General features: G+C 52.8%; 12 protein-coding genes across 12 annotated transcripts; 4 read left to right on the forward strand and 8 right to left on the reverse strand.

The window, feature by feature from the left end:
• Positions 1 to 609: 609 nt before the first annotated feature.
• On the reverse strand, positions 610 to 994 carry QC764_0076140 (uncharacterized protein; the record flags this gene model as incomplete). The annotated part of the gene is made up of 2 exons (XM_062940711.1): positions 610 to 704; positions 766 to 994. The coding sequence occupies 2 exons, from the start codon at positions 992 to 994 to the stop codon at positions 610 to 612; spliced, it is 324 nt and encodes a 107-aa protein (XP_062798729.1).
• A 78-nt stretch (positions 995 to 1,072) lies between these two features.
• QC764_0076150 (uncharacterized protein) lies at positions 1,073 to 1,547 on the reverse strand (the record flags this gene model as incomplete). The annotated part of the gene is made up of 2 exons (XM_062940712.1): positions 1,073 to 1,454; positions 1,519 to 1,547. The coding sequence occupies 2 exons, from the start codon at positions 1,545 to 1,547 to the stop codon at positions 1,073 to 1,075; spliced, it is 411 nt and encodes a 136-aa protein (XP_062798730.1).
• A 539-nt stretch (positions 1,548 to 2,086) lies between these two features.
• On the reverse strand, positions 2,087 to 3,042 carry QC764_513050 (uncharacterized protein; the record flags this gene model as incomplete). Its single annotated transcript, XM_062948519.1, has 2 exons — positions 2,832 to 3,042; positions 2,087 to 2,775 (listed from the first exon to the last, which is right to left on the reverse strand). Exons 1-2 carry the CDS (start codon positions 2,833 to 2,835, stop codon positions 2,087 to 2,089), a joined length of 693 nt encoding a protein of 230 aa, XP_062798731.1. The 5' UTR covers positions 2,836 to 3,042.
• A 2,584-nt stretch (positions 3,043 to 5,626) lies between these two features.
• On the forward strand, positions 5,627 to 8,386 carry QC764_0076170 (uncharacterized protein). The gene is made up of 2 exons (XM_062940713.1): positions 5,627 to 7,581; positions 7,633 to 8,386. Exons 1-2 carry the CDS (start codon positions 6,030 to 6,032, stop codon positions 8,337 to 8,339), a joined length of 2,259 nt encoding a protein of 752 aa, XP_062798732.1. The 5' UTR covers positions 5,627 to 6,029; the 3' UTR covers positions 8,340 to 8,386.
• QC764_0076180 (uncharacterized protein) lies at positions 8,296 to 10,258 on the reverse strand (the record flags this gene model as incomplete). The annotated part of the gene is made up of 2 exons (XM_062940714.1): positions 8,296 to 8,655; positions 8,723 to 10,258. 2 exons carry the CDS (start codon positions 10,256 to 10,258, stop codon positions 8,296 to 8,298), a joined length of 1,896 nt encoding a protein of 631 aa, XP_062798733.1.
• A 335-nt stretch (positions 10,259 to 10,593) lies between these two features.
• QC764_513020 (uncharacterized protein) lies at positions 10,594 to 12,412 on the reverse strand. Its single transcript, XM_062948518.1, has 2 exons — positions 11,169 to 12,412; positions 10,594 to 11,114 (listed from the first exon to the last, which is right to left on the reverse strand). Exons 1-2 carry the CDS (start codon positions 12,213 to 12,215, stop codon positions 10,719 to 10,721), a joined length of 1,443 nt encoding a protein of 480 aa, XP_062798734.1. The 5' UTR covers positions 12,216 to 12,412; the 3' UTR covers positions 10,594 to 10,718.
• Positions 12,413 to 12,519: 107 nt separating this feature from the next.
• QC764_513010 (uncharacterized protein) lies at positions 12,520 to 14,039 on the forward strand (the record flags this gene model as incomplete). Its single annotated transcript, XM_062948517.1, has 3 exons — positions 12,520 to 12,707; positions 12,789 to 12,864; positions 12,937 to 14,039. Exons 1-3 carry the CDS (start codon positions 12,705 to 12,707, stop codon positions 14,037 to 14,039), a joined length of 1,182 nt encoding a protein of 393 aa, XP_062798735.1. The 5' UTR covers positions 12,520 to 12,704.
• Positions 14,040 to 14,064: 25 nt separating this feature from the next.
• QC764_513000 (uncharacterized protein) lies at positions 14,065 to 16,860 on the reverse strand (the record flags this gene model as incomplete). The annotated part of the gene is made up of 6 exons (XM_062948516.1): positions 14,065 to 14,397; positions 14,455 to 14,655; positions 14,714 to 14,961; positions 15,014 to 15,442; positions 15,494 to 16,603; positions 16,670 to 16,860. 6 exons carry the CDS (start codon positions 16,858 to 16,860, stop codon positions 14,129 to 14,131), a joined length of 2,448 nt encoding a protein of 815 aa, XP_062798736.1. The 3' UTR covers positions 14,065 to 14,128.
• A 691-nt stretch (positions 16,861 to 17,551) lies between these two features.
• Positions 17,552 to 19,642, reverse strand: QC764_512990 (uncharacterized protein; the record flags this gene model as incomplete). Its single annotated transcript, XM_062948515.1, has 2 exons — positions 18,985 to 19,642; positions 17,552 to 18,928 (listed from the first exon to the last, which is right to left on the reverse strand). Exons 1-2 carry the CDS (start codon positions 19,120 to 19,122, stop codon positions 17,552 to 17,554), a joined length of 1,515 nt encoding a protein of 504 aa, XP_062798737.1. The 5' UTR covers positions 19,123 to 19,642.
• QC764_512980 (uncharacterized protein) lies at positions 19,381 to 21,135 on the forward strand. The gene is made up of 2 exons (XM_062948514.1): positions 19,381 to 20,288; positions 20,348 to 21,135. The coding sequence occupies exons 1-2, from the start codon at positions 20,231 to 20,233 to the stop codon at positions 20,938 to 20,940; spliced, it is 651 nt and encodes a 216-aa protein (XP_062798738.1). The 5' UTR covers positions 19,381 to 20,230; the 3' UTR covers positions 20,941 to 21,135.
• YKE2 (Prefoldin subunit 6) lies at positions 20,498 to 22,088 on the reverse strand. Its single transcript, XM_062948513.1, has 5 exons — positions 21,738 to 22,088; positions 21,610 to 21,680; positions 21,434 to 21,558; positions 21,163 to 21,378; positions 20,498 to 21,076 (listed from the first exon to the last, which is right to left on the reverse strand). The coding sequence occupies exons 1-4, from the start codon at positions 21,796 to 21,798 to the stop codon at positions 21,246 to 21,248; spliced, it is 390 nt and encodes a 129-aa protein (XP_062798739.1). The 5' UTR covers positions 21,799 to 22,088; the 3' UTR covers positions 20,498 to 21,076; positions 21,163 to 21,245.
• Positions 22,014 to 24,365, forward strand: VPS4 (Vacuolar protein sorting-associated protein 4). The gene is made up of 2 exons (XM_062948512.1): positions 22,014 to 23,370; positions 23,436 to 24,365. Exons 1-2 carry the CDS (start codon positions 22,727 to 22,729, stop codon positions 24,106 to 24,108), a joined length of 1,317 nt encoding a protein of 438 aa, XP_062798740.1. The 5' UTR covers positions 22,014 to 22,726; the 3' UTR covers positions 24,109 to 24,365.
• The last annotated feature ends 23 nt before the right edge of the window (positions 24,366 to 24,388 follow it).

The raw sequence follows: 24,388 nt of genomic DNA on the forward strand, positions 1-24,388 counted from the left end.
TTGGTAACACAAATCATTCGTCGACAGATCTTGTGTGTGAATGCGAGTGGTTATTAATGGCCGAATGGTTTAACCGCCGATCACAGTCAGCTTTTGCGTGTTTCTTGTTCGGCGAGATAAGGTGCCGGGTGGTGGTTGTTATTAAGCAGTAATTCGCCTCTGACGATATTGGATTGGATTATGGCCGAATGCCCAAGTGGTGACGCTCCAGATGTTCCAAGAAGTGCTTATTAATGCTGCCCAGAAGCCCACTTCAGCCCGGCTCAGTCATCAAACAGCAGGTAGCGATTCTGGTTGTAGCCTATTGGATCATAGCTACGACTGACTGGTTGTCCTTACTGAGCCTCGAGACGTGCTCGTGTCTTCGTACATGGATCAGATGGGAGGAGGGGGGTGCTGGTGAGTGGTATTCAGAAAAGACCAGTAATCAGAAGGCGGGAGCGCGTCACCCATCGCAACCCTAGGTACCTAAGGTACCTGCTCAACAATCGTGCCCAACTCCTCTGGGCAATACTTGTTGCACAGTGTCTTCATGTTGGTCATGACACTAAGCCAATGTATTAGCCCTGATCTTGACGCCAAGAAACACAAAAAGCAAGGCAGCACGACTCACATCTCTCGAGGATCTGACCCCGGAATAAGAACCGCAGCCGAAAGATCAAAGCGGAGTGAGTACAGCAGATTCCTATCATTACGCTCCTCAACTACCCCCATCATTACCACCACCTCCCTTGAGTCTCAACTTGTTGAAAGGTAAAGGCCTACCAGGTTCATCAGGCGGAAAACACCGCTTATACTGCTCCACATACTCCTTCCTACTCAGCCTATGCCTCACCGCCCTCCAGTTCCCAATCTCGTGTTCGTTGTGGGCGTATAAGGTCGTTGGATCAAAGACAAATGGCTTCCCAGTTGTCTCATTAGCAGCGCTGTTCTCATCCCAGAGGTCACCGTGGATCAAGCAGGGCTTGATCTTCCCTTCCAAGGGTTCCAACATACGAGGAATTATGTTGCCGAGAACTAAGTGACTAATGCGCTGGAATTCGTCATGGCTGTGATGCCCTTCGTGCTGTTGCTAAGAAAGCGAGATGGTGTGGCCGAGGATGTCGCGGAACAAGGTCGTCCAGGATGGTTGCCACTTGATGACGTCGTAAGGGTTTGGTGCCGTGGCAGGGAGGTTCGTGGAAGCCAAAATTCTCCTGTGGGGGAGATGGATGTCTTGTGGAGATGAGCGAGCTGGGCGACGAAGGCTTGCGAGGCGGGTGGTTTGAAGTCCGATGTGGTGGGAGGAGGCGAGTGAGAAGTAAGACGTAGATTCTGTAGTCTCGTTCCAGAATGAACCCCAGCCGTAGGCTTCGGGTACGAAAGAGGGGGGCACCGAGCCAATTGCGTTCAATCCAGAGATTTCGGCTGTGATCATTCTTTTGGCAGTGGCACCCAGGGATCGCTCGGGTGCTCTCTAGAAGATAAGACTGTCAGCAAATAAGGTGGCCAGTATGAGAGCGAGGACCGTCCACGAACCTGGAGGAAAAAATCTCCGACGCTGCCATCGGGAAGTTGCGCCGTGATCTTGGCGGTCTGGCCCCCAGAGCGATCTTCCGTAGTGCCTGGCGCCGATCAACTTGAAGCCCTTGGTGGGAAATGTGCGCCTCAGTTTCTTGTCTGGCAGATGGTTCCAGTCCTGGAGCAAAAGATTCACCCAGTTCGGGCTTGGGAACAGGCCCAGAAGGTGCTTCTGTTCCGACGTGGCGGTTGAGCTCAGCCAAGTCGGCCATTCTGTCGATATTTACAAATCTCAAAAGAAGAAGAAAAAGGAAAACGGACGAAGTATAAGCGCGATAGTGAGTAGAGTACTCGGTTGATTTGAAAAGAAAAAAATAATTCAACAGTGCAGCCTACGCAGTGCGAAGCCAGTGGTGTTTGTTGGTTGGTTGGCACGAACTGGCTGTTGGTCACGAGAGATGAATCGCCAACAGGATAACCTGATAGACAGGTGACAAAGCGGCAAAGCCTAACGCGACAACATCAATCCTCTGTTCTGCGGACGAAAGAAACAGCACCCGATTCATTGACAGGGCCTATCTTACAGCTAAGGGCCCGAAACCCTGATAAACTCCCACCCAATTGCCTCCCCTCTCTTCTCAAACGCCAGACACCCTCTCTTCACCTCTGCCACAAGCCCAATCTGGTCGTCACCGAGCCGCTTCCCTCCTTTAGAGAGACACGTCTCCTTGAATTTGATCTTGTCCAAGACGGGATCCCTCCTCATTTCCCAATCCACCGAAATTACCACCTTGCCATCAGGGTTGAGCTTCACGTCCAGCAGGATCCAGCGTGTGCCATTGTCTTCTAGCCACGGGCTCTTGAGCCGTATCATTGTCTCGTCACCAGCGATGTCCTCAAATGTCCATTTCCAGCTAATGTGCGGCGACTCTTCTGGATTGTGCGACGACGAGATCAGGAAAAAACGTCGCTTTGTATGCCCGAGGATGCAGCCGGTTGTAGGCACACGTAGGAGGTATGTTTGCCCAAGTGCTGGGAACGTGTCCGGGACGACCTTTGGCCCGAGGAAATCGCTAGGAGATTGTGCCTTTGGTGCTGGTGGTGGGCAATCAGGCATTTCGATATCGGTGGAACCGTGAACGGAAATGAGCAAGTCGGCCAGACTCATTTCAGATGCAGAGTCGTGGGCTGTCGAACTATTGATACTATTGATAAAAAAGGACGGGAAATTCGGCTCGCTGCCGGAAACCCCGACTTGGTCGATGTCCATTGTTTCTGTTAGGGCCTCGTCAGTGGATGTCGGCATTTTTGTCGCAATGTATTGTGCTTACCCATGATGGCAAGATTTGAAAACGTCTCGAGTGAAAATTTCTAGGTATTTACTGCTGGTTGCTGCCGGAACACACGCTGATGTAAAATTGTAATCGAAATTGATTGTGTGGGAATCGAAATCTGGACGACAGGAGCAAAGAAGGAGCTCAAACTTCCTCGATGTTGGAGCCTGACTCAGCAAACAACCTCAGGGAGCATACTGGGAATGACTGCCTCGGGCATCTGTACGTGTCAGGTGCGAGGGCAGGAAGCCATGGGTCACCAGGTAAGTATCTGTGGCTAGCAGACACACACACACACACACACACACACACACACAGAGCAGAAGATCAGATGAAGAATTTCAACGCACTATAGCCTGTTGAACCTTTGATCCATTTCGAGAAATCCTAGCCTCAGTTCTCCTGTTGCTGTCTAGATTTTATCTACCTAATTTTGTCACACAAACGTCGATTTGACAGCTCTAGGAAAGTGGCTATGCTCCGTATGAGTCTCCAACCCAGCAAGGTTGATGTCCTTCCTAGCTGTCTCAGGGCACTGAAAAAGAGATGGATATCCTACCTTTGCCATCTCCTCCAATCTATCAACATTATTCAACCCAGGCCTCTCACCACCGACTCCCTCCAGCTTTGCATATCTGTATGTTGAATTGTTCTCCGAGGTAGAATCAGACCACATGATCCCCTCGCCCATCTTGTTATATGTCAAACCAAATGGTTCGATGGCCCCCTCAGTCTTGTTAAGCTTGATTTTCAGCTCGTCCGCAGGCGCTCTCCCTGAGAAATTGACAGACTGTCGACCCGTGGGTCTGACAGGAGTCGGCGTAGCTCCAAAGTCTGATCCCTCCATCGCTACCCCACACTCCACAGACAGGTCCAATCGCCCTGTGGATGGTACGGAGACAGATCGAACCGGAATCTAGGCCAGTGATTTGGATTGTGAGGCAGGATACTAAAGGAAATGGCGTGGTCAGTGTCATAGTCGCAAATAACGTAGATGTGGCCAGGCTCAGGGATCGAGTCTTGACGGAGGGGAAGAGTCCTATGGGGGCTGGGTGCAGAGAAGTCCAATCGCGAGCGGCGGCAGAGAACTTTCTGAGCGGCGGGGCGACGCTTGGTGATGGCGCTGGTTGGCTTCATGGTTACTGCTGTGGAGAGAGGACAGTTATTATTCGATCCAGGACAGAACATCACCCATGAAGAGCCTGAGAGACATGATGCTCACCTGACACTCGAGGCCCTGTGAGAACTGATAAAAGCCACTCGGGCAATATTTTGGTGGTGCGGAAAGCCTTCGTGTTTCTAGTGAGATGTCGGTTGGCAGTTGTGATGGAAAACAGAGTGTTTTTCTCGCAGTTGCCTTGCCACGATCCGCTTTATTTGCACAACAATAAAAAGGGAAGTAGTAACAACCCCCCAGCTGTGAAATTGAGTATAGAGTTATTGCAAAAGAGACTATATATACTGGCTTTTGCAAACATGCTAGACCGTCATTCAACCATCAACCTTTTTGTGCTGATCCAAGAATCGCAGTGAAATTGATAGTTGAGAGAAGTTCTCGAGTTCCCTTCTCAGTGAAACCATTCTCCTCTCTGATGAAAGACATCGTGGGAGCAGTGCGGACTTCTGTACGATTTCTTGAGGTCAGCTCATGCTTCAAATCGACAAACCGGACGTTACTTGACAATAATAATTTTACTTACGTGACGAAAGGAGTTTCTTCGCCGTCCTTGAGAAGCTTGTGTCTTGTGGTCTGAAGTCAACGCGGCAAGCGGTGGGTTGCCAGTTGGAGGTGGTGACAAGAGAGAGAGAGTAGAAGAGTAAAAAGTGGCGGGGGCAAAAGTAAAGCTGCAGGCAGTGAAATGGAAGGTGAGTCGCTCGAGTGCAGGGACAACCTCCAGCTTTTTCAGGCTTCCACTTTCTCGCCAGCAAGATCAACACTGTGAGAGTACCTGCTCGATTACGTAGCTGGCACTGTGGTTGCAGCCCGGTACTCTCTTGGTGGTGAGAGATGGCAGTTTGTGGTTTGGTCAAACGGGAAAGGAGCGGGAAACAAACACCTGCAGTAATGGTGAATTGCTAATCATGAGACACTGAAAGATGATGCCAACGTCTTCAAAGCAAAGCAACCTACGAATGTTTCAACAACTTTAGTCGCCTTTTACTACCTAGTCCATCTTCGCAAGTGTGACAGGCTCTTGTTCTGCCTGAGTCTCACCAGTCCTGGTGTTTACACTACTTCAATTATATACATGTGGCAGGACGATCACATAGGACTCAGATTGCTATTCTTTCGACGTAGCATGACTGCCAAATCAAACCCTACGAGAACTGGTGAGTAGTGCCTGTACTCAACGGCGACTGATCTGTTATGTATCTTTTGAGATATATCTGAGGTGTCATACCAGAAGGACGTCCTTGGCCACGGGGCTAAGGCAAGGGGTATATCTTCACATGAGAGACTGTCAACTGGATTGAAATCTGGTCGCCAACATCCCTTTCGATACCCTGCTACATCAACAAGTTCCCTACCTAAGAACTCCTTTTAATTCTCCAAGGTTTTGTTTGTTGAATCATTGCTGCTATACTCCACCTTTTGTTTGTTGAATCATTGCTCCTATACCCCACCTTTTGCTTGCTTTCTGGGCGTAGCTACCTACCATAACATCGTGCCTGGAGGGAATTCCTTCAGGCTAGTGTGTTCTGCACAACCACATGCTCAACCACATGCTTCACGATCCCTCCATCGGAACAATTCCGACATCTCTCCTCCTCACACAAAGACCATCATCCTGGCACGATCCTACGCTAGCCTTTCCCCAGATACTTGCACCCAATCACGATCCTACATCAGTGGGGCCAAGTCGGGGTAGCTTCTCCACCAACAACAACAGCAGCCCCGCATCGGCATCATCAGAGCAAATCAGACGATCGACAGCCTCAAATCCCAACTAACCCCAACTTCCTCCTCGCATAGAACCGACCCAACTTGTGTTTCAAGGACACAAAGAACAGCCCACAACAGTTGGGGTATGCGGAGTTATAGCGACCACCACTGCCCTATTTTGTTCCCGCCTGTCATTGTACATACCACAACACCACCCTCCTCGCGACACACTTGGCTGCAGCCCGAGTGAGACAAACGCGCCTCACCATCTTCAATAAGCCTGCCGCCAATCATAAACCACCACCGCAACCATGGCAGCACCACCACCACCATCATCATTATCATCATCATCATCATCATCACCAAAAGAAATCCCCCTCCCCGACTCAATCGACTTCCTCTCCGAATCACAATGGACCGTCTTCATGGCCCTAATGGACACCATCGCGCCCGCGATCCTGCCCCCAAAGTCCATCGCCTCTTCCGACAACAACGCCCCCGATGACAAGTCAGTCCTGAGGCTCTCCCAACAAGAATACGCCGACGCCGCCTCCAAAATCCGCGCAGCAGTCTCCCCCCACGAGGTCACCGCCGAGACAATCGAGTCCTACCTCCGCGAACGCCCCAGCGACAACCCCATGTTTGAAAAGATCATGAAACTCGTCCTCAGCGGCCTGCCCCCCTCCAAAAAGAGGGAGCTGAAGATTCTCTTGAGTGTCTTGTCCACCAGACCAGGATCCTTAATCCTCACATCGTACGGCACGCCACTGCCCCAACTTGGGCTGGAGGATAGAACCAGGGTTTTGGAGGGTTGGAGGGAGAGCAGGCTTTGGGCTGTCAGGGGGTTGTTCAAGTCGATGACTACACTGGGCAAGCTGGGGTTTTTGAGGAGTAGTAATACTTTTGCGCCGCTGACGGGGTTTCCTTCTGTGCCGAAGGAGTGGGTTGCTACTTCTTCGTTTCCGTTTGAGTTTATCAGGCCAACGGCGGAGGTTGAAACGGACGTGGTGATTATTGGATCGGGGTGCGGGTCAGGGGTGGTGACGAACAGGTTGGCGAATACGTTTGGCAAAGGGGTCAAGGTTTTGGTTTTGGAAAAGGGGGGGCATTTCGACGCGTCGTATTTTCCCATGTCGCAGACGGTGGGGTTGTCGGCTATGTTTGAGGCCGGGGGGGTGGTTGAGTCGGATGATGGGTCGATTACTGTTACGGCGGGGAGCTGTTTTGGGGGTGGTGGGACGGTGAACTGGAGCGCGTCGTTGCAGCCGCAGGATTTTGTCAGGAAGGACTGGGCCGAGACGTACAAGATGCCTTTTTTTGACGGGAGGGAGTTCCAGGAGTGTTTGGATTATGTTTGGGAGAAGATGGGGGTTACGGATAAGATTACGCCGAACCATGGAAATCAGGTGCTGTTGAATGGTGGGAGGCAGACGGGGTGTAAAAGGTGCAAGATTGTGCCGCAAAATACGCGCGGTCAACCGCACAACTGTGGTTATTGCACGTTGGGATGCGCCAATGGTGAGAAGATGGGACCTGTGAATGGATGGTTCCCAGAGGCTGCTGAGAAGGGGGCTGTAGAGTTTATCGAAGGGTTCAGGGCTGAAAGAGTCCTTTTTGATGAGAAAAAGAAGAGCAAGAAGGTGGCCTGTGGTGTTGCGGGCGTTTGGACCCCCAAGGAAGGCGGAGAGCCGATCAAGGTTGTCGTCAAGGCCAAGAAGGTGGTTGTCAGCGCTGGCACGCTGTGGAGTCCGGTGGTTCTGATGAACAGTGGGATCAAGAACCCCCAGGTTGGCAAGAACCTGTATTTGCATCCTGTCAACTTTGTTGCTGGTGCTTTCGATGAGGACATTCGGCCTTGGGAGGGTGTGTGGACCCTATCAGTTTCAGTGCATGATCAAAGCTAACAGCATCCAGGCGGCAGTCTCACGACGGTGGTTGGCGATTTTGAGGACCTCGACGGCAAGGGTCACGGCGCCAAACTGGAGGCCATGTCCATGATGCCCAGCTTGGCACTTCCCTTCCTCACATGGCGCTCTGGAAGCGACTACAAGCTGATGGCGGCCAAGTACCGCCACATCAACCAGTACATCTCCATCATCCGTGACAGGGACACTGGATACATTTACAGAGACCCCTATACCGGCGACCCTCGTATCTCGTACACGCCGTCCGATTTCGACCGCGCCCACAACTTTGTCGGTGTTCTCGAGCTCTGCAAAATTCTGCATGCGACTGGGGCGAGAGAAATCCACCCTTGTCTGCCTGGCTTCCAGCCATTTGTTCGGTCTCAAGGCGACTCAAAGAAGACGGACAAGGCGTTCAAGAAGTGGCTCAGGAAACTGAAGAAGCATGGCAACAAGCCACCTGTTGCGCCGTTTGTCTCGGCTCATCAGATGGGTACCTGCCGCATGAGCGCCAAGGCAAAGGACGGTGTCGTTGACCCTCGTGGTAGAGTGTGGGATACCGAGGGGCTGTATGTGGCCGATGCCAGTGTCTTCCCTACAGCCAGCGGTGTCAACCCTATGGTCACGACAATGGCTCTTGCTGATTGGGTTGCGAGGGGTATTTGTGAGGACATCAAGGACGAGCTGGTTGTTGAGAAAGTGCCTTCGAGGTTGTAAAATATGTACATGAGTAACGGTGATTCGATACATGGCCGACGGACGGTGGATCATGATTGATATGTAATATTGTACATACAGCTATGTGCGTAAATAATATGGTTTGCACGATCAGTTCAGCCCCTTTCGTCCGATCACACCCAATCCCCATGTCCTCAGAACAGGCACAACAGCAGCAAACCTTGACCCAGCCAATGCCAGCGCTAAACGAGAATTCGGGTTCTTTCCAACCCAAGCAAGCAGCCAACCCGAGGCTATCACGGCGAAAGCGGTGAACCACAATCCGGGCCTCCTCCTCTTGGCGATACTCGACTTGCCAGTTGCGGGTCCCTATTCACATGTTAGCCATTGTCACCTAAAGGAGCCACCTCATGGAAACTCACACTATAAACCCAGTCCCCCTTCTTGATCATCATACAATCCCACCAATACCTTGCCTGACTCCACGGATACGTCATCCCATTCCACACCCTCCCCGTCTCCCTGTCTCGAGCTGTATACCAACTATTGCAAGTCTCACTCGTAAACACCGTCTTCCCCAACGCCTCCTGAACCCGCTCAACAAACTCCCTCTCTGCCTGCTCCGTCACATCAACAACCGACGCCCTCCCCTCCAAACAAGGCTTGATAACCCTCAACGCGAAGTTAACCCCGTTCTCAATCGCCATCACAGCCGAAGTATGCCCCGTAGCCGTATTCGGCCCCCACAGCAAAAAGAAGTTGGGAAACCCATGCAACGAAGTGCAATTGTACGCCTCCGGACCAGGAAATGTCTCACTCCAATGCTCCTGGAGGGTATGGCCCCCCGTACCGACAACCGGCAAGAGTGTCGTGGGTGTGTTCGTCTCAAAGCCATTAGCCAAGACCAGCACATCCGCCTCCACCACCCGTCCATCAGCCATTTTCACCCCGTGAGGTAAGATCTCGACTGCCTTGTCGTTGGTGAGGGTTATCTTTTCCGAGTGGAGACATTCCAGGTAGCCGGAGTCAAAGACGCGTCTCTTGCACCCGATTTCGAACTCGGGGACGAGGAGGGGGTGGTATTTCTCCGGAGCGGTGGTTTTCATGTACTTTTCCGCCATCTTCCTGCGTCTGGACCGGAAGGAGGCTGCCGAGGGGGTGAGGGTGAAGCCGGCCCAGTCGGCCTCGGCGAGGTGGTAGACTATGAAGCGTTGGAGGAGCGTGGCGCCGGGCATGCTTGCCAGAAGCTTTTTGGCAAAGGGGGAGACTTTGGCGTCGACGGGGGGATAGATCCAGTGTTTGGAGCGGACGATTTGGGTGAGGTGGGCGGTGGAGGAGAGGATGGAGGGGACGATTTGGGCGGCGGTGCAGCCGTTTCCAAAGACTACCACTTTTTTGTCGTGGAGGGAGACGGAGTGGTCCCAGCGGGCGGAGTGGATTACCGGACCTTGGAAGGAGTCGATTCCGGGGACGTCCAAGGGGCGGGGGGAGTTGAATTGGCCTGAGCCGGAGAACAAGAACTGGCATTCGTGGTGGGAAGTGAGGTTGGTTTCGAGGTCGAGGATCGTCAGCCGCCATCGGGGGTTGGTAGGGGAGGGGATCCATTCTGCTTTGGTGACTTTGGTGTTGAACTTCATGCGCGGAACGAGGTTGTATTTCTCGGCGACTTTGGTGAGATAGGCGCGGAGTTCATCGTGGGGAGGGAGGAATCTGGTCCAGTTTGGGTTGCGCTCAAAGCTGAAGGAGTAGAGAGCTGAGGGGACGTCACAGGCTGCGCCTGGGTATTGGTTGATGGACCATGTCCCACCAACACACGGTTGCGAGTCAAAGAATTGGATGGATGAGGGCGAGATGCTGTACCATCGTTGGATGGTAGCCCCGAGAGCTATGCCTGAGAAGCCTGTGCCGATACAGGCGAACTGGGTGAAGGGGACTTCGGTTTCTTTGTCTGAAGACATCGTGAAATGCTATGGCGGTGGGAACATGTCAAGAGAGCCTCGAGGTGAGAACCTGGAGCACATAAGCCGCAAAATCTATACACTAGTCCAGACATCTGACGATACCCAACTCTTGACGTCGCAGGTGCTAGCACCAATATCTGCAAAGGGGCAACAAAACAAGCTAGCGGGATCCTCCCGATGCCTCGGTCCCCCAACAATTAAGCCGCCAAGACAGAGATTGGGGTGTGCCAAGAATGCAGATCTGGAGATGAGACAAGGATGCCCACGGGGCACACTGATCCCCGCAACCCCGAGACGGCACGCGACAGTTGGACTTTGGAGGCAAACGGCAGTGGGTGATGAATGTGGTGGTAGGTATCATTCTTGTATCATATCTAGTAACTTCAGTGAAATTCTATCATCAGTTTTCGTTGATTTCATTTCGCTTTTTATTCTTTTTTTGTCTTGATCAGCTCACTCAGCTTGATTTTTCAGACCTCTCGTTTCTTGCTCTTCTCTCGGCTCTGTTCGATCTGCCGGATCTCTCAGCCCTCTCAGCCCTCTCAGACCTTTCAGACCTCTCAGCCCTCTCAGCTCTCTCAGCTCTCTCGCCTGCCTCGCTCCTCTCGGCTCTTTCGGGGCGTTCAGGTCTTTCGGCCTTCTCAGGTCTCTCAGCTGCCTCGGATTTCTCGGGCTTCTCGGGCACCTCAGGTGCTTCAGATCGGTCAGACTTCTCAGCGATTTCGGCCTTCTGAACCTTGACGGCCCTCAAGCCTCCGTTCTCGTCAATGATCTGTCGCCCCTGGAATCCAACCGCGAGGTTGACTGTGCCATTTCGGATGAGATATGTGTACACCCACTCAGGAAGCGCCCTCTATGATAGTGTCAGCTATTGTGTCACTCCATATGCGAATGAAAAGAATCTTACCAAACAAGTGATGTATCTCATGATTCCCGGTAAATACACAACACCTCCATATCCGCTCTCAATCTGTCTGACAATAGTCTCGGCCACCGTCTCAACGTGAAGCAATGGCGCTCCAAATTGCGACTGACGGGGCACTCCTGACAGCAATGGTGTACGGATGAAGTTGGGAATAATGTTGGTCAATCTGACCTTGTCGGCCTTGTGTCTATGCTTCAGTTCTAGCGCCAGGCCCTCATGTAACGCTTGAACGCCAGCCTTGGTGGCAGAGTAATCGACGATGCCCGGCGTGGGAACAACAGCGCTCATGGAGCAGATGGTAACGATATGACCGTGGTTCGTCTTGGCCATGTGCGGGACGAACTCCTTGATGAGCAGGAACGGAGCTTGAAGGTTGGTCTTGATGGTGACTTCGACGTCGGCGTAGGATCCTTCCAAAACGCTGAACCCGCGGGCAAGACCGGCGTTGTTGATCAGGACAGTTGGATGGCCAACCTTCTTCTTAATGCGCTTCGAAACAGAGCGCACAACCTCAGGTTTGCTGAGATCGGCTTGGAAGTAAAAGACCCGAGAGGCATCGGCGGCAGATGGCTCCCAGGACATGGGAGCAAAGTCAACGATGACAATCTTGACACCCTTGTGCCAGGCCAGCAGCATCTTAGCTGTGTGCTCGCCAATGCCGCTACTGGCCCCAGTGATGAGAACAATCTCCTTGTCGAGGGTCTTCCACTCCCCGGGCTTGTTGCGCGTCCAGTTGTTGGCGGTCCATTTTGTGAGGAACTCGTTGGCAGAGTAAGCGGCGCCAACAAGACCAAGGGTCAGGGCAGTGCGTGCGATCTTTGGAAGGTTGAGGTCGCGAGGGTTGAGCTTGACACCGAGACGGTTGGCGTGAGTGAAGAGGGCGGTCAGATACTTGACCGAGGAGTCGAGCGTGAGGAAGTGGGCGGCGCCGGCAATGGGAAGGGCAAGAAACTCGTTAAGGGCAGTGTACCGGACGACTCGGGCGAGGCTGTCGAGGTGGAAGCCCTTGTTTTCTCTACGGCTAGCCATGTTGTTTTATCCAATAATAGTAATGATAATGATACGGAGTAATGCTGGCAGAATTCTCAAACTGTACAAAAGTTGTGTCAAGGAGAAGAAAAAGGTGAACTCGCCCACCGTGTCACAGTCACACACACCACACACCGCTACTGCTGACCCTCACCTGTGCCTTACTACCCCTCCGCTCTCCCCTCCTGCGCCCCTCATCCTATCGACCCCTCCACGACAGGGGGTGTCCCTGGTCGTTCCCCAACTGCCAGCAAACCATGCTCCCCACACTCTTGGCGGTACCCAACCCCGCAAAGTGGGCCGAGGACAACCCCTGTGAACAAGCACATGAGAATGTCCAGATGGGGAATGGATGGAATGCAGAGAGGCCTTGCCATGGGGAAATATCGTTGAGAGGCCGCCAGAACCTGATTTCATTTTCTTGTACCACCAGAATCAGCTGTTACGCTACCCTTTGTTATTCTTTTCTGGTAGAATCATATTTTCACAATGGTAAGTGGGCCTCAACACCATCAAATTTTCTCACGATGTCAACAAACCCCCCTTTCCGTTGCTGACATAATTCCTCTGCAGGCGCCCGCATCATCCAAACCGCTCACCCTCTCCTTTCTAGGGAAACTTTCCCTTCTCTTCAAACTTCTCGTCGTTGGTATGCTTTCTTTTTTTTTAAAAAAAAAAATGGAAAAAAAACACCTTTCTTCCCACTCTAACACCCTCCCAGCCCCTCCAACCCTCCTAATCAACAACCTCCGCTGCCACCTCCTCGCCCTCCTCCGCGGCGCCTCCCTCAAATACTACACCCTCTGCGCCTTCAACAAATTCGGCCTCCGCCACCTCACCCCCCTCCAACTCCAGTTTATGAAACCCCCCACCGTCGCCTATTACAAATCATGGGTTAGAAAGCAGTCCATCGCCGCCATCAAGCGGCTCTCCACCTCCAATGACACCCCCAAACCAGAGGACCTAGTGTTATCCGAGCTCAAAGTCGACATTGAATCCCTTCACGACGGGCAATCCTCGCTCCTCTGGCTAGGCCACCGCACCAAAGCCAAAAAGGTCGTCCTTTTCTTCCACGGAGGGGGCTACGCCATCCCCATGTTACCAGGCCACATCAACTGGTGTCACCGCGCTTACCTCCTCGCCTCCCCCGGCGACGTCGCCGTGGCGATACTGCAGTACACCCTTGTCCCTCATGGTAAATATCCGACGCAGCTAAAGCAAGCCGCGGCAGGTTTGGATCATATCCTCAAAGCGGGGGTCAAGCCAGAAAATATCATCTTCGGTGGTGACTCCGCTGGTGGAAACCTGACTTGCTCACTCCTCTCCCACCTGCTGCACCCCCACCCTGACGCGGTGGCCGTCTCCCTTTCTCGACCTATCGCCGGCGCGTTTTTGGTGTCGCCTTGGGTGTCGACTAGGACCGACACGGCTAGTTATAAAAAGAACAACGGGATTGACATGCTGTCTACCACCACCGTTGACTCCGCCTGTGGGCATTTGCTACCCGAAAACTTGACAGACGAGGACAGGGCGTGGGTTATGCCTGTTGATCTACCGCGGGAGAGGCAGGAGGCGTGGTTCAAGGGGTTGGACAAGGTTGTTTCGGAGGTGTACATCACGGCAGGGGAACAGGAGGTTTTCTTGGATCAAAGCGTGCAGTTGGCGGATGTGTTCAAGAAGGTGAACAACAAACTGGATGTCAAGGTTGAGCTGATGAAGAGTGAGGCGCATGATTGGATTCTGCTGGAGGGGGAGAATCAGCATGATGGGGATGCGACCAAGAGGATGAGGAGTTGGGTTAGGGGGTTGTGGGGGTTTAACTAGGTGTGATAAAGGCGAGAAGACTTGGTGTTGCCATAGGAGGCTGTAATGTTTACTATTTATTGTCTGTATGAACACAGTTCCGCGAACATCTACAACTGAAAGTTATCTGTCCCTAACCCACCTGTAAAGAAGTCTAAAGGCTGGTCCCAATTGAAGAGCGAGGTCACGTTCAGCATGCTCAGGTCCGCATTGCTAGGAACTTCCCATTGGAGACCGTTTCCAAAATCCAGAGAAGTATGATGTGCTTGGGCTGAGTTGAAGCCATCCTCCCTGGGCAACACGATACCCTGGCCAGCCGGGGTGGCGGCAGTGGCAATCGGGGTTGGAAGGACTGGCCTGTCGGTGTCACCGGCTTGCTCTGGTGTTCATGTCAGTGAAAACCCCGTAGTATTCACGAGAGCATCTTGAAACATACCAGCAACGCGTGCCATGACATCACCATGCACCTTTTGCAGCAATTTCAGAGACCTGTGAGCAGAGATACTGAACGAAGCAAAGTGTGCCAGGATTTCCTGGCAAAGAACCCATGATCTTTCCAGGCGTCGTTGATCCATAGAATCAAGGAGGGATGGACATAGATAAGCGACAATAACTGCAAGGCCACCAGTGAATGCATCTGTGGAGGAACGGTCAGCAGAGGAACCAGTAACGGGAAGCGGTGAAACTCAGCATACATAATCCATCCCACCACCAACCTCCAGTTGTGTCTGTCTGATAAGTCCTGGAAACCAGCTCGACCAAGTCCATGGCTGATCCCAAGCAAATTTTTGCACATTCTGCTGCAAAGGAAGCATACAGCATTCTATTTCCACCAAAGGGTCCTTGCTTCACCGGTGAGGTTGGCTCTGTTGTTCCAGAATCTGAATTTGAGCAAAGTTGGGTGAGGATCGGTCGATGAAGCATCAGCCGTACATAAAGAAAGCTGTTTATTTGGTCAGCTCAGACGGCAGGGCCATCGACTCAGGGCTACTCACCTGGCATGAAGCACATTTCTCTGCGTGACAATAATCTTCTTCTTGTCTTCTGGCATCCCGCTAATATCACTGGGTGCTGTCCAAGACATGGCGGGGCAAACTGCGGCCTCATGTCTCGACAACTTGGCATCCAGCTCTAGAATGGCATCCAACCCATACAGCGGAGAATCATCACCGGTGGTCCCTGACGAAAAACTTGGTGCTCCTCGGCCTTTGGGTGACAGATAGATACTCGACAATATCTCACCCAGGATATGACATTGCCGAATGTGGTCAAGAAAGAAGTTCATCCTCGATGTCGTGGTCACTTCATCGTCAACTTGAGCAAGTGTACCGGGCCACTCATCATCCACCAGCTCCAACCTTGACGGCAGCGGCAGATCATTCACATCCGTCATCGTCGGCCTCCCAAACGTCATGCTCACGATACTGCTCCTGCATCAGCTTCAACCCTTCCCAATCCCCACAAAGAGCACTCACATATCCAAAATAACACACCCATGCCACGTTCTCCTCCTCACCTCCCTCTCCAACTCCGACCTCCCCCTCCTCCCCGCCTCCGTATGCAACCCCAACCCCTGCGCCACCCTCCCCGCGACCCCCAGCGAATTCCAGCACCGGCTCGGAAAAGGGGTGCTCTGCAGCAGCAGCGTCATAAGCAACAAACTCTGCACCACACCCACATTATGCATATCAATCAAATCCAACCCCACAAACTTCTTCGCCCTCTCCAAAAAAGTCTCTATCGCGCTGACCCTGTCCTTGGCCGACAAATCACTAAACTGACACCCTATCGCAAAGATAGTATTGAGCGCAGAATGAAAAACGATACTCCCGGCCCCAGCCCCAGGTTCACTCCCCAACCCCAACCCCGGCTCCGGCACCCCTTTTTCCTTCCCCGTAACCGGCTGCCAGAGCTGGCGGTAGGCGTACATAAAGGTTGGCTTGTGAAAGAAGGGATACAGCCAATAAACCCGGTCGAAGAACCTCCCGACGAGGTAATCAGCCACATTCCTCGGCGGCAAGGCGAACCGATCAGGCTGCAGGAAATTCAGGGGGCCAAAATCCGCTTTTGGCGCCGCAAAGGTTTGTCGGAGGTTGCCCGCTGCCGTTGTTGTGACCACCGATCCGGCTCCCGGCAACGACGAGGACACCCGGTGATGATGAGGCTTGACACTCCCGTAAGCCTCCTTCATGAAACTGGCCGCGCTCGAGCTGCCGTAGAACTCGTCTTGCGTCTCCTCAAAGGCTTGGTTGACGTCGTGTTCGGCGCTTACCGTTCCCATTGCTGTTATTTTCGTGGCGTTCTCTAGGGAGTCCAGCCCTTCACAGTCGGGAGAGCGTGGGTCGAGGATCTGGCGATGCGGGACAGGCAGGGGAGTAGCAGTGGTGCATTGGACGTGGTCTTTGATCGCAGGAGTAAGAAGCCCATTACCCGGCCCGGGTTGGACCGAGACGGATCTCCTCCCCGGCCCGGCCCCCGGGTCCGGAGCCGGCTCCTCGCTCGGATCAAGTGGGGGAGTGGGGATCCCATTCTCGGAACACGCCCGCTCAAGCCGTTGGATGCGTTCGTGCAGAACCCGGATGTACCTGAGGAGATGGTCAACATGGGGTGAACGCTTGAGGAAAGGTACAAAGGACACCAGAAAAACTCACGCCTCATTGCTCGCTGTCCTGGCATTCTCAACCGTGTAGATACACTGATGCAGCGGCAGCGACCGCCGCTGGCAGGTGGAGCAGATCGGCTTGGCTCCGTCGCAACGAGACTTCCTCTCCCGGCATGGCTCGCACGCCAGGGAGATCTTTCGGCGCTTCTGCTGCCGCTCGTTGCGGTGTTCGGGATCCATCCCGGGTTGGCAGTCTAATCAGGGTAGGCAGCTTCGGTGCTGGTGCTGGTGTGTAATGCCAAGATTTCTTTCTGCTCTGCGTCCAAGTTGAGATTCTGCAATTCGGTTTACTCCAATTAGAAACCACATTAAAAGTCAACACGCCTGAAGACACACCTCTCAGTCGTATAGCCCGAAAGTCCGCAACGCTGGATGTTGACGATGCCGATGAACCAGGCGTTCGGAAGGCACCCGAGACTTCGCGGGTTGGTTCCGACCCGAGCAGGCCCACATTTCCTTCATGCCTGGACCCGTGATCGAATCCAGCATTGGAAAAGATAATCAGAAGGCCATAAATGCAGATGCTTTATTACACTCGCTCGAGTCGCCTCTATCTAGCTCTCTAATGTTGTCAACTCGTCTGGAAACTCATATCATCGCTTCGTAATCACCATTGATGCCCCTATCCCCCAAAGCCAAATTTCAACCCTAAACGCCCTCGCTAGTGCTGTCGGAAAAAGCGTCTGTAGCATATCGAAATAATCGGGACTATTGCCATGACCAAAACCACCCAGCGTGACCGGATGTTACCAATACCGCATGAATACGATCCAGACGTGATGGTGGTATTGTCATCATCGTCGGGAGCATCACCTCTGACGGTCAAAGTCCCGTCATCATCGTCATCATCTTCGTCGCCCCTCCAGCCGTTCTATGTCTTTCCCCGAAGATCGCAAACGTCGACATTGAGGTCCGCTTCGATGACATGCCCGGCAGGCTGAAGGGCGTTCACGTAAAGTTGATCGCCCGGGACATCGTGCGGATGAAATGGATCCGTCTTTCGGCACTTCAGCATCTCCGGTAGGCCCGGTGGGTTGGTCAACCGAAAGACTCCCCAGGAAGGTTCGTATCGTGGGGCGCAAACGATGGCAATACTCTCAGACAACATAGCTTGGTAACTTGCCTGCGTATGCATGTCGCGGGAGCTGAGGAAGCATGTTTGCGTCGGGTGCGTGTGGATCCAACCAATCTGTATCAACTCCTCCTTGTCACAAAACTCCCAAATGTCGGCTTCGTTTCGGGTATCACAAGTGTTCTCGGTACAATCCTGATCGGGTATCACAAGGTGTGTGATAAAAAGGGCATTGTTGATGTTGGCGCCGCAGAGGAGGCCGCACATTTCGAGCCCTCTTCTGGTATTTGGCTCGGCAATAGCGAGGAACCGTCTCCGAAGCGACTCCGGCAAAAAGATTGAACGGATCGGGTCACCGTTCTCTAAATACTTCTCAGGTTTAAATGTGTACCTTCTCTTGGGCTCAGGTGCGGGCTCGAGGGCTTCTTTAGGCGGTCTAACAGGAGATTGTGACCTCGTTGTGACAAATGCTTCAGTGTCCAGTTCCTTCCTGGGCCGTGGAGGGGGTGAAACGGAGGGAGGGCGGGATGGCTCGGGCAGTTGCTTGGGAGGTCGTGGTGGCATGGGCCGAGTAGGGGGGGGACTCGGGCGTCGAGGAGCGGATTCGTACGAAAGAGAAGCCGACTGCTTGATCGAAGGGTAAGAATAGTTGGTCGACTGTAAGCGGTCATTGGTGTCTGATGTCCTATACGATCGGTCCAACTGATTTCGAACTGCCTCCATATTCCTGCGCTGCAACTCATCTTCTGAAATTATTCGAGACGACCGAGAAGGCGCCATCTTAGTCGCATTTCTCCTCCGGAGTCGTTCCTTGTTGGCCATTTCGATGGCGAGATCCTTATTGGACCTGGCATCTAATATGCTCCCCGGCGAAGCGTGGTTCCAAGACAGGGCTGGATCCACCAGTCTGATTGTGCTCTTTGCCGGAGGTTGTGACCGGCGTTGAGCCCTCATTCGTGCCTCCCATCGGCTGTAGTATTCATCAATCTCAACCCGCATCGATTCCATCAGCTCTATGATGGCAGGGATGCGTTTGGACAGGGTCTTGTATTGAGGCCGGGATTCGGGAAGGTTGATATCGGGATGTGTTCTGAGCTTATACATAACGAGATCGCAGTATCGTTGGAACATCATGAAGGCCTGGGGAGTATTCCCATCGCGGAGGTAGTGGGTGGCCTGGACAGAGCACATGTCAGTACTGGAAGAACGCCATGGTGGGATTCTCGACTGACCTCCCGGTAGACAACTTCAGCCGCCCGGTACCACCGGTTGAGGGGGAGCTGGGGCAGGAAGTCATATTGCAAACCCAGGTCTGTGAGCTCCTTAACCGATAACGGCCGGTCGCTGTCCATGTTTGGCGTTGAAGCCATTGTGATTTGGTAGAACAGCTGCAGTTGACCTGTTTGGTTGGATGTATCTCGAACAAGAGAACGCGACACCCCACCATCCTTGCCCTGGGCCGCCTGGCGGGGCAAAGATCAGCCAAGTAAGCCAAGCCATGCACGGGCCCCCAGTGAGGCGAACGTTACACGTGAAAGTATCACGTGAGACCCTTTGTGGATCAGACCGATGCGCAACGCACGGATATGGCTTGGCACTTGAGCTGAGCGTTGGACAAGGCGAAGCTACAAAAATTCGATGGTGTCAAGAGAATGGCATCTTTTTGGTGAGACCGAGTTTGGTGAGATATTTTCTTCTGACCGCTTGTTGAGGTTTTATCAAACTTCGGAGAATAACGGAAAATACCCTGGATTTCATCCAGAATAACCAATCCACAAAATTACACACAGACCTGAATCCAACTGCAGCTGATCGCGATGCCAGAACTTTTTGCCAAGAACACGGCCGATATCTCTTGGTCACAGTTCGGGCGGATAGGGCCGAATGCCGAGCATCTTCAATCAAGGCCAAACATCCATCCATCAACCATTGTCGATGGCATTGACAAATTCTGATGTTGAACACCACGCAAAAACGTAATCGGAATATGTCGGGTCGGAAATTAGGGCGGTGATATAGCGAGGACGGGTTACACGTCGCTACCAGCCACCCTCCTGGTCGTCTGAAGGGGCGGAAGTGCCACCAACTGCGCCTTGCCACGAAAAAAAAAAAAAAAGAAGAAGCGTTGAGTTGGTGCCTCATCCCGCGCCGTGGTGAGAGAGACCCGACCCGTTACAGGGAGCCAAGAGAATTGTTTTTCCTATCTTTGGTAATATGACCGCCCATGCCGGGCCTGTCCGCTTGGTTTTGTATGAGATGTTGGGTAGTACCGTGTAGGTATTAAAGGGTTGATGTTGCCACTGTTTGTTTCGTAAATGTTGATCTTGAACTTTTTTTGTTTATATAAAGGCGTCCACCTCACAATATCTACCTGATAAGTAAACAATCATCAAGCTACTTCATCATACCTACTCGCAGAGTACTATCGAGATACTTCACACAAACTATTCCTTCAGTACCACATATACCACCATCACCATGGCGATTTCACTCCCCCACCAAAGGCCATCAAGCCCACCAACCTCCAAACTCCACCGTTAGTGCCCCCTTCTCCCTGTATCAATCAACACCCAGGCTTACTAACCTCCCCCATAGAAGCCCTCCTCACAACCCTCTCCCCCTTGACCCTAACGCACACCCACCTCTCCCTCCCCCAGTACCACCCCACCCTCCTCGCCACCGCGGTGACCACCCTCACCAAAATCTACTCCTGTCCGATCACCCCCTCCCTCCCTCAGCTCTTGTCCGCCATCCTCCCAGAGGAAACCCTCCCCATCCTCTTCGACACAATAGGCGCCCTCCTCTCCGGCCTTGACGACCAGGCCAAAACCATTCTTTATATCCAGGCCGTCACCGGGCTAGTCCTCATCTTCGAGCACCTCTGCAAACATGGGGACATCACTGCTGGCGTGGTGGATAGAGAGCTGAGGTTGTTTGAGCAGAGCAAGCAAAAGAGAAGTGTGCTGGAAAGGATCGAGGAAGGGGGTTTGTTGGGGGAGTGTTATACCGTTGAGGCGGTGGTGGAGTTTATTGTGGGGGTTATTGACGAGCAAGAAAAAGAAGAGGTGGTGAATGAGGTTGAGATTGAGCAGGTGGTGACGAATGAGAAGGTTGACTGGGAGATGGGGAGCAGGCCGTATGGGAATATGGGCTTGCCGTGGGGGTTTACCATTATGGCTTTGAACTAGAGATCATGACCGGGAGGGTGTGAAGGAAGGGGAGGATTATGTCTTTTGTAATATCTTTTGGTGGACTGTAACATTAACAAATCTCCATTCTGGGTTTGGATAGATCGGGTTGCTTTGGGGGAAATGGCTGGACCGTCTTAGATAGATACATGAACAGTTAGACTGATAGATTTGGGATTATGTGGTAATAAGGGTAATGAATAATGATATGTCGCAACTCACTTATACTCGTCAAAATTGCACTGTGGTCATACACAACCAAAAACAACTATTGCAAGAAACACCGTATTTTTATTCTCACAAGTTTAAGCGCGCCCCTTGACAGCCTGAGGGCCAGCACCAACGGCAGCCTGAGCACTGGTTTGAACCTGAATGATCTCGGTCTTCTTCTTCTCCATCTTGGCCTGCGTCTCCTTGATGTGGCCTTCCAGTCTCGTGCTGTATCCCAAGTCAGTCTCCAGATAGCCACCAACATGGCAGAGATATAACTTACATTTCCTTTTCAATAAACTCCAACCGCCCCTTCACCGTGCTCTCCGCATCTGTCCTGTCCTGCTTCAAGAGCACTGGCCCGATGAGCTTGTAGATGGTCTCGCCGTCTTTGAGCTTCTCGAATTCCTGTTCTGTTGTCAATGTCATCCTGGCCGATCTTCATGGTGGGACACGAACCTGTTGTACGCCCAAATTCTCTTGCATCTGAGCCTCCAGCTTTTGCCGAGACGTTACTGTGTCTTGGAGATCTAGAGACAGATGTTAGCAAGCTGTGGACGAACAGATGACGGTGAATGGGGGGGTACCTTTTTGTAGCTTGGCGTAGTCCTCAGAGAGGGCCTGAAGCCGACGTTGGATATCAGCCATGTTGACTATTTCTTGTCCGGGATAACCTCAGGAATGGCCCTGGGAACGGATTGGATAAGGTGAGCAAGCCGATATCTTCGCCTCAACAGCCGCTGTGATGACGAGAGTTGGGCAGTGTTGAGAAAAGTGGGGTGCTGGCGCAAATGAGAATCCGCAAAATGCTGCCTGCTAGTTACTCAGCACTCGAAACGATGACGGGTCGCAGGAAAAGATCAAATGAATGTAGAGGTATATTCTTGTATGTATGTACACAATCAGAAGCAACCCAGAGCTCTGTCGAAGGAAATGGGAGATGACATGTGCAGGCTGTTAGTGCTTGCTGCCTCTTTGTGTGCTTACACTAACACGGAGCACCCCGCAGCATCAACCACAGACCCCGCAGGGATCAACTTGTCCTTTAACAAGACCAATGCTCGCCTTTACCATTACTGCAGCCCGGGGAGAGTTTGATAGGGACTGCCTTTTCTTTCGATTTTGAACCCTTGGATTACAGGTGCCAACTACTGAATCCTGCAGAAGCCAGTGTGGGATGAACAGGACGCTGCGAGTTTCTTCAGCCCACGTGCCAAGACACCACTGACGAGGTCTCGACTTCGTGCCTTGCTTAAAACCAAACTCCAAACACCCCTCATCAACCACGTCCGCACCGCTTCGGTCACCACATCTGGCGTCCCAACTATTTGTCTTTCTGCAACATAATAACCCGGCGCCCTCCTCCAGACAGTTGCTATCCTCAATCTCTACAATCCCATCTCCCACCCTCCCGCCGACAGCGGCGCTCATCTGCCACTACCCGCTGCCTACCATCGCATCACCCCCACGGGCGGGCCAAAACAACATCTCTCCTTCCCCCCGACCCCCCTCCTCACAAACCAAACCTACTCCCGAACGACCTCAACCCCGCCTCGGTGGTAGCCCCTCGCCCACCATGTCCAACACCGACTTCCTCGACCGCGCCATCAAACAAGTCCGCACCGCCATCGACGCCGACAACGCAGCCCAATATGAAAAAGCCTACCAGCTCTACTACGCCTCCCTCGAGCTCTTCATGCTGGCCCTCAAGTGGGAAAAGAACCCAAAGTCCAAAGACATGATCCGCGCCAAAACAGCTGAGTACATGGACCGCGCCGAAAAGCTCAAAGCCCACCTCGCCGACGCCGAGTCCAAGAAGAAAAAACCCGGCCTCGTCGGCGCGAACGGCTCCTCCACCGCCGGGACGGCAAAAGGGAAGGAGGCGGGGGAGGATGGTGCGCCTGAACTAGATGAGGATAGCAAGAAGCTGAGGTCGGCGCTGGCGGGCGCCATCTTGCAGGAGAGACCTAATGTCAGCTGGGATGACGTTGCTGGGTTGGAGCAGGCGAAGGAGGCGTTGAAGGAGGCGGTTTTGTTGCCGATCAAGTTTCCTCATTTGTTTCAGGGGAAGAGGCAGCCTTGGAAGGGGATTTTGCTCTATGGGCCGCCGGGGACGGGAAAGAGTTATTTGGCCAAGGCGGTGGCTACCGAGGCGAAGAGTACGTTTTTTAGTATTAGCAGTTCTGATTTGGTGAGTAAGTGGATGGGTGAGAGTGAGAGGTATGTTTTCTACTATCTTTTACCCCTAGAAGAGGAGGCAGTTTGCTGACGAACGACGATAACAGGTTAGTCAAGCAACTGTTCGCCATGGCCCGCGAGAACAAACCATCCATCATCTTCATTGACGAAATCGACGCCCTCTGCGGCCCCCGCGGCGAAGGCGAGTCGGAAGCCTCCCGGAGAATAAAAACGGAGATGCTCGTCCAGATGGACGGTGTAGGCAAAGACAGCAAGGGGGTTCTCATCCTCGGCGCGACCAACATCCCTTGGCAACTCGACGCTGCTATCCGCCGTCGTTTCCAGAGACGAGTCCACATCAGTCTACCAGATCTGGCCGCGAGGACAAAAATGTTTAGCATTGCCATTGGGGACACAAAGACGGCGCTCAAACCCGAAGATTTTAGAGAGCTGGCGAGGGCGTCGGAGGGTTACTCGGGTTCTGACATCAGCATCGTTGTTCAAGACGCGCTGATGCAGCCGGTCAGAAAGATTCAGCAGGCGACGCACTTCAAGAAGGTGATGGTGGACGGCAAGAAGAGGATGACGCCCTGCTCGCCCGGGGATCCGGAGGCGGTAGAGATGACGTGGGAGGGGGTGGAAGGAGAGGAGCTGTTGGAGCCCATGGTGGAGAAGAAGGACTTTTTGAGGGCTATCAAGTCGAGTAGGCCGACGGTGTCGCAGGTGGACTTGGAGAGGAACGAGGAGTGGACGAAGGAGTTTGGGAGTGAGGGTGCGTAGACCGTGGAGGGAGGGAGGGAGTTGCTGTGCATATGGTCAGATATGGGACGCGCGTGGAAACCGCAGGCCAGGCGTGCGGCGTTTTACAAGACCTTTTTCAAGTGTTAGCATCGAGAACGGGCGCAATGGAAACTGCGGCGAAGTAATATTCTGATTTGGGATCATGATCAATAATTATGCGTCGGTTCCACATCACAACGGATTTAGCCAACGAGGATCAAAATTCTGAAACTTATTAAAACTCATTCTTGTTTTCGTCTCCATGACCATGTGTGTTGCG

The sequence above is a fragment of the Podospora pseudoanserina genome, chromosome 5 (assembly GCF_035222485.1).
Source record: "Podospora pseudoanserina strain CBS 124.78 chromosome 5, whole genome shotgun sequence".
Taxonomy (NCBI): Eukaryota; Fungi; Ascomycota; class Sordariomycetes; order Sordariales; family Podosporaceae; genus Podospora; species Podospora pseudoanserina.

What these genes read in the sequence shown, in the direction of transcription:
- QC764_513020 (XM_062948518.1), bottom strand. Translation starts at nt 12,215, where the DNA reads ATGGCTAGCCGTAGAGAAAACAAGGGCTTCCACCTCGACAGCCTCGCC. An exon ending in TGAGATACATCACTTGTTTG is followed by an intron (nt 11,115 to 11,168) that starts GTAAGATTCTTT and finishes ACACTATCATAG; the next exon opens with AGGGCGCTTCCTGAGTGGGT.
- YKE2 (XM_062948513.1), bottom strand. Translation starts at nt 21,798, where the DNA reads ATGGCTGATATCCAACGTCGGCTTCAGGCCCTCTCTGAGGACTACGCC. An exon ending in CTACGCCAAGCTACAAAAAG is followed by an intron (nt 21,681 to 21,737) that starts GTACCCCCCCAT and finishes ATCTGTCTCTAG; the next exon opens with ATCTCCAAGACACAGTAACG. An exon ending in GAGTTTATTGAAAAGGAAAT is followed by an intron (nt 21,379 to 21,433) that starts GTAAGTTATATC and finishes CTTGGGATACAG; the next exon opens with CACGAGACTGGAAGGCCACA.
- QC764_512980 (XM_062948514.1), top strand. Translation starts at nt 20,231, where the DNA reads ATGGCGATTTCACTCCCCCACCAAAGGCCATCAAGCCCACCAACCTCC. An exon ending in ACCAACCTCCAAACTCCACC is followed by an intron (nt 20,289 to 20,347) that starts GTTAGTGCCCCC and finishes CCTCCCCCATAG; the next exon opens with AAGCCCTCCTCACAACCCTC.
- QC764_0076170 (XM_062940713.1), top strand. Translation starts at nt 6,030, where the DNA reads ATGGCAGCACCACCACCACCATCATCATTATCATCATCATCATCATCA. An exon ending in GGACATTCGGCCTTGGGAGG is followed by an intron (nt 7,582 to 7,632) that starts GTGTGTGGACCC and finishes AACAGCATCCAG; the next exon opens with GCGGCAGTCTCACGACGGTG.
- VPS4 (XM_062948512.1), top strand. Translation starts at nt 22,727, where the DNA reads ATGTCCAACACCGACTTCCTCGACCGCGCCATCAAACAAGTCCGCACC. An exon ending in TGGATGGGTGAGAGTGAGAG is followed by an intron (nt 23,371 to 23,435) that starts GTATGTTTTCTA and finishes CGACGATAACAG; the next exon opens with GTTAGTCAAGCAACTGTTCG.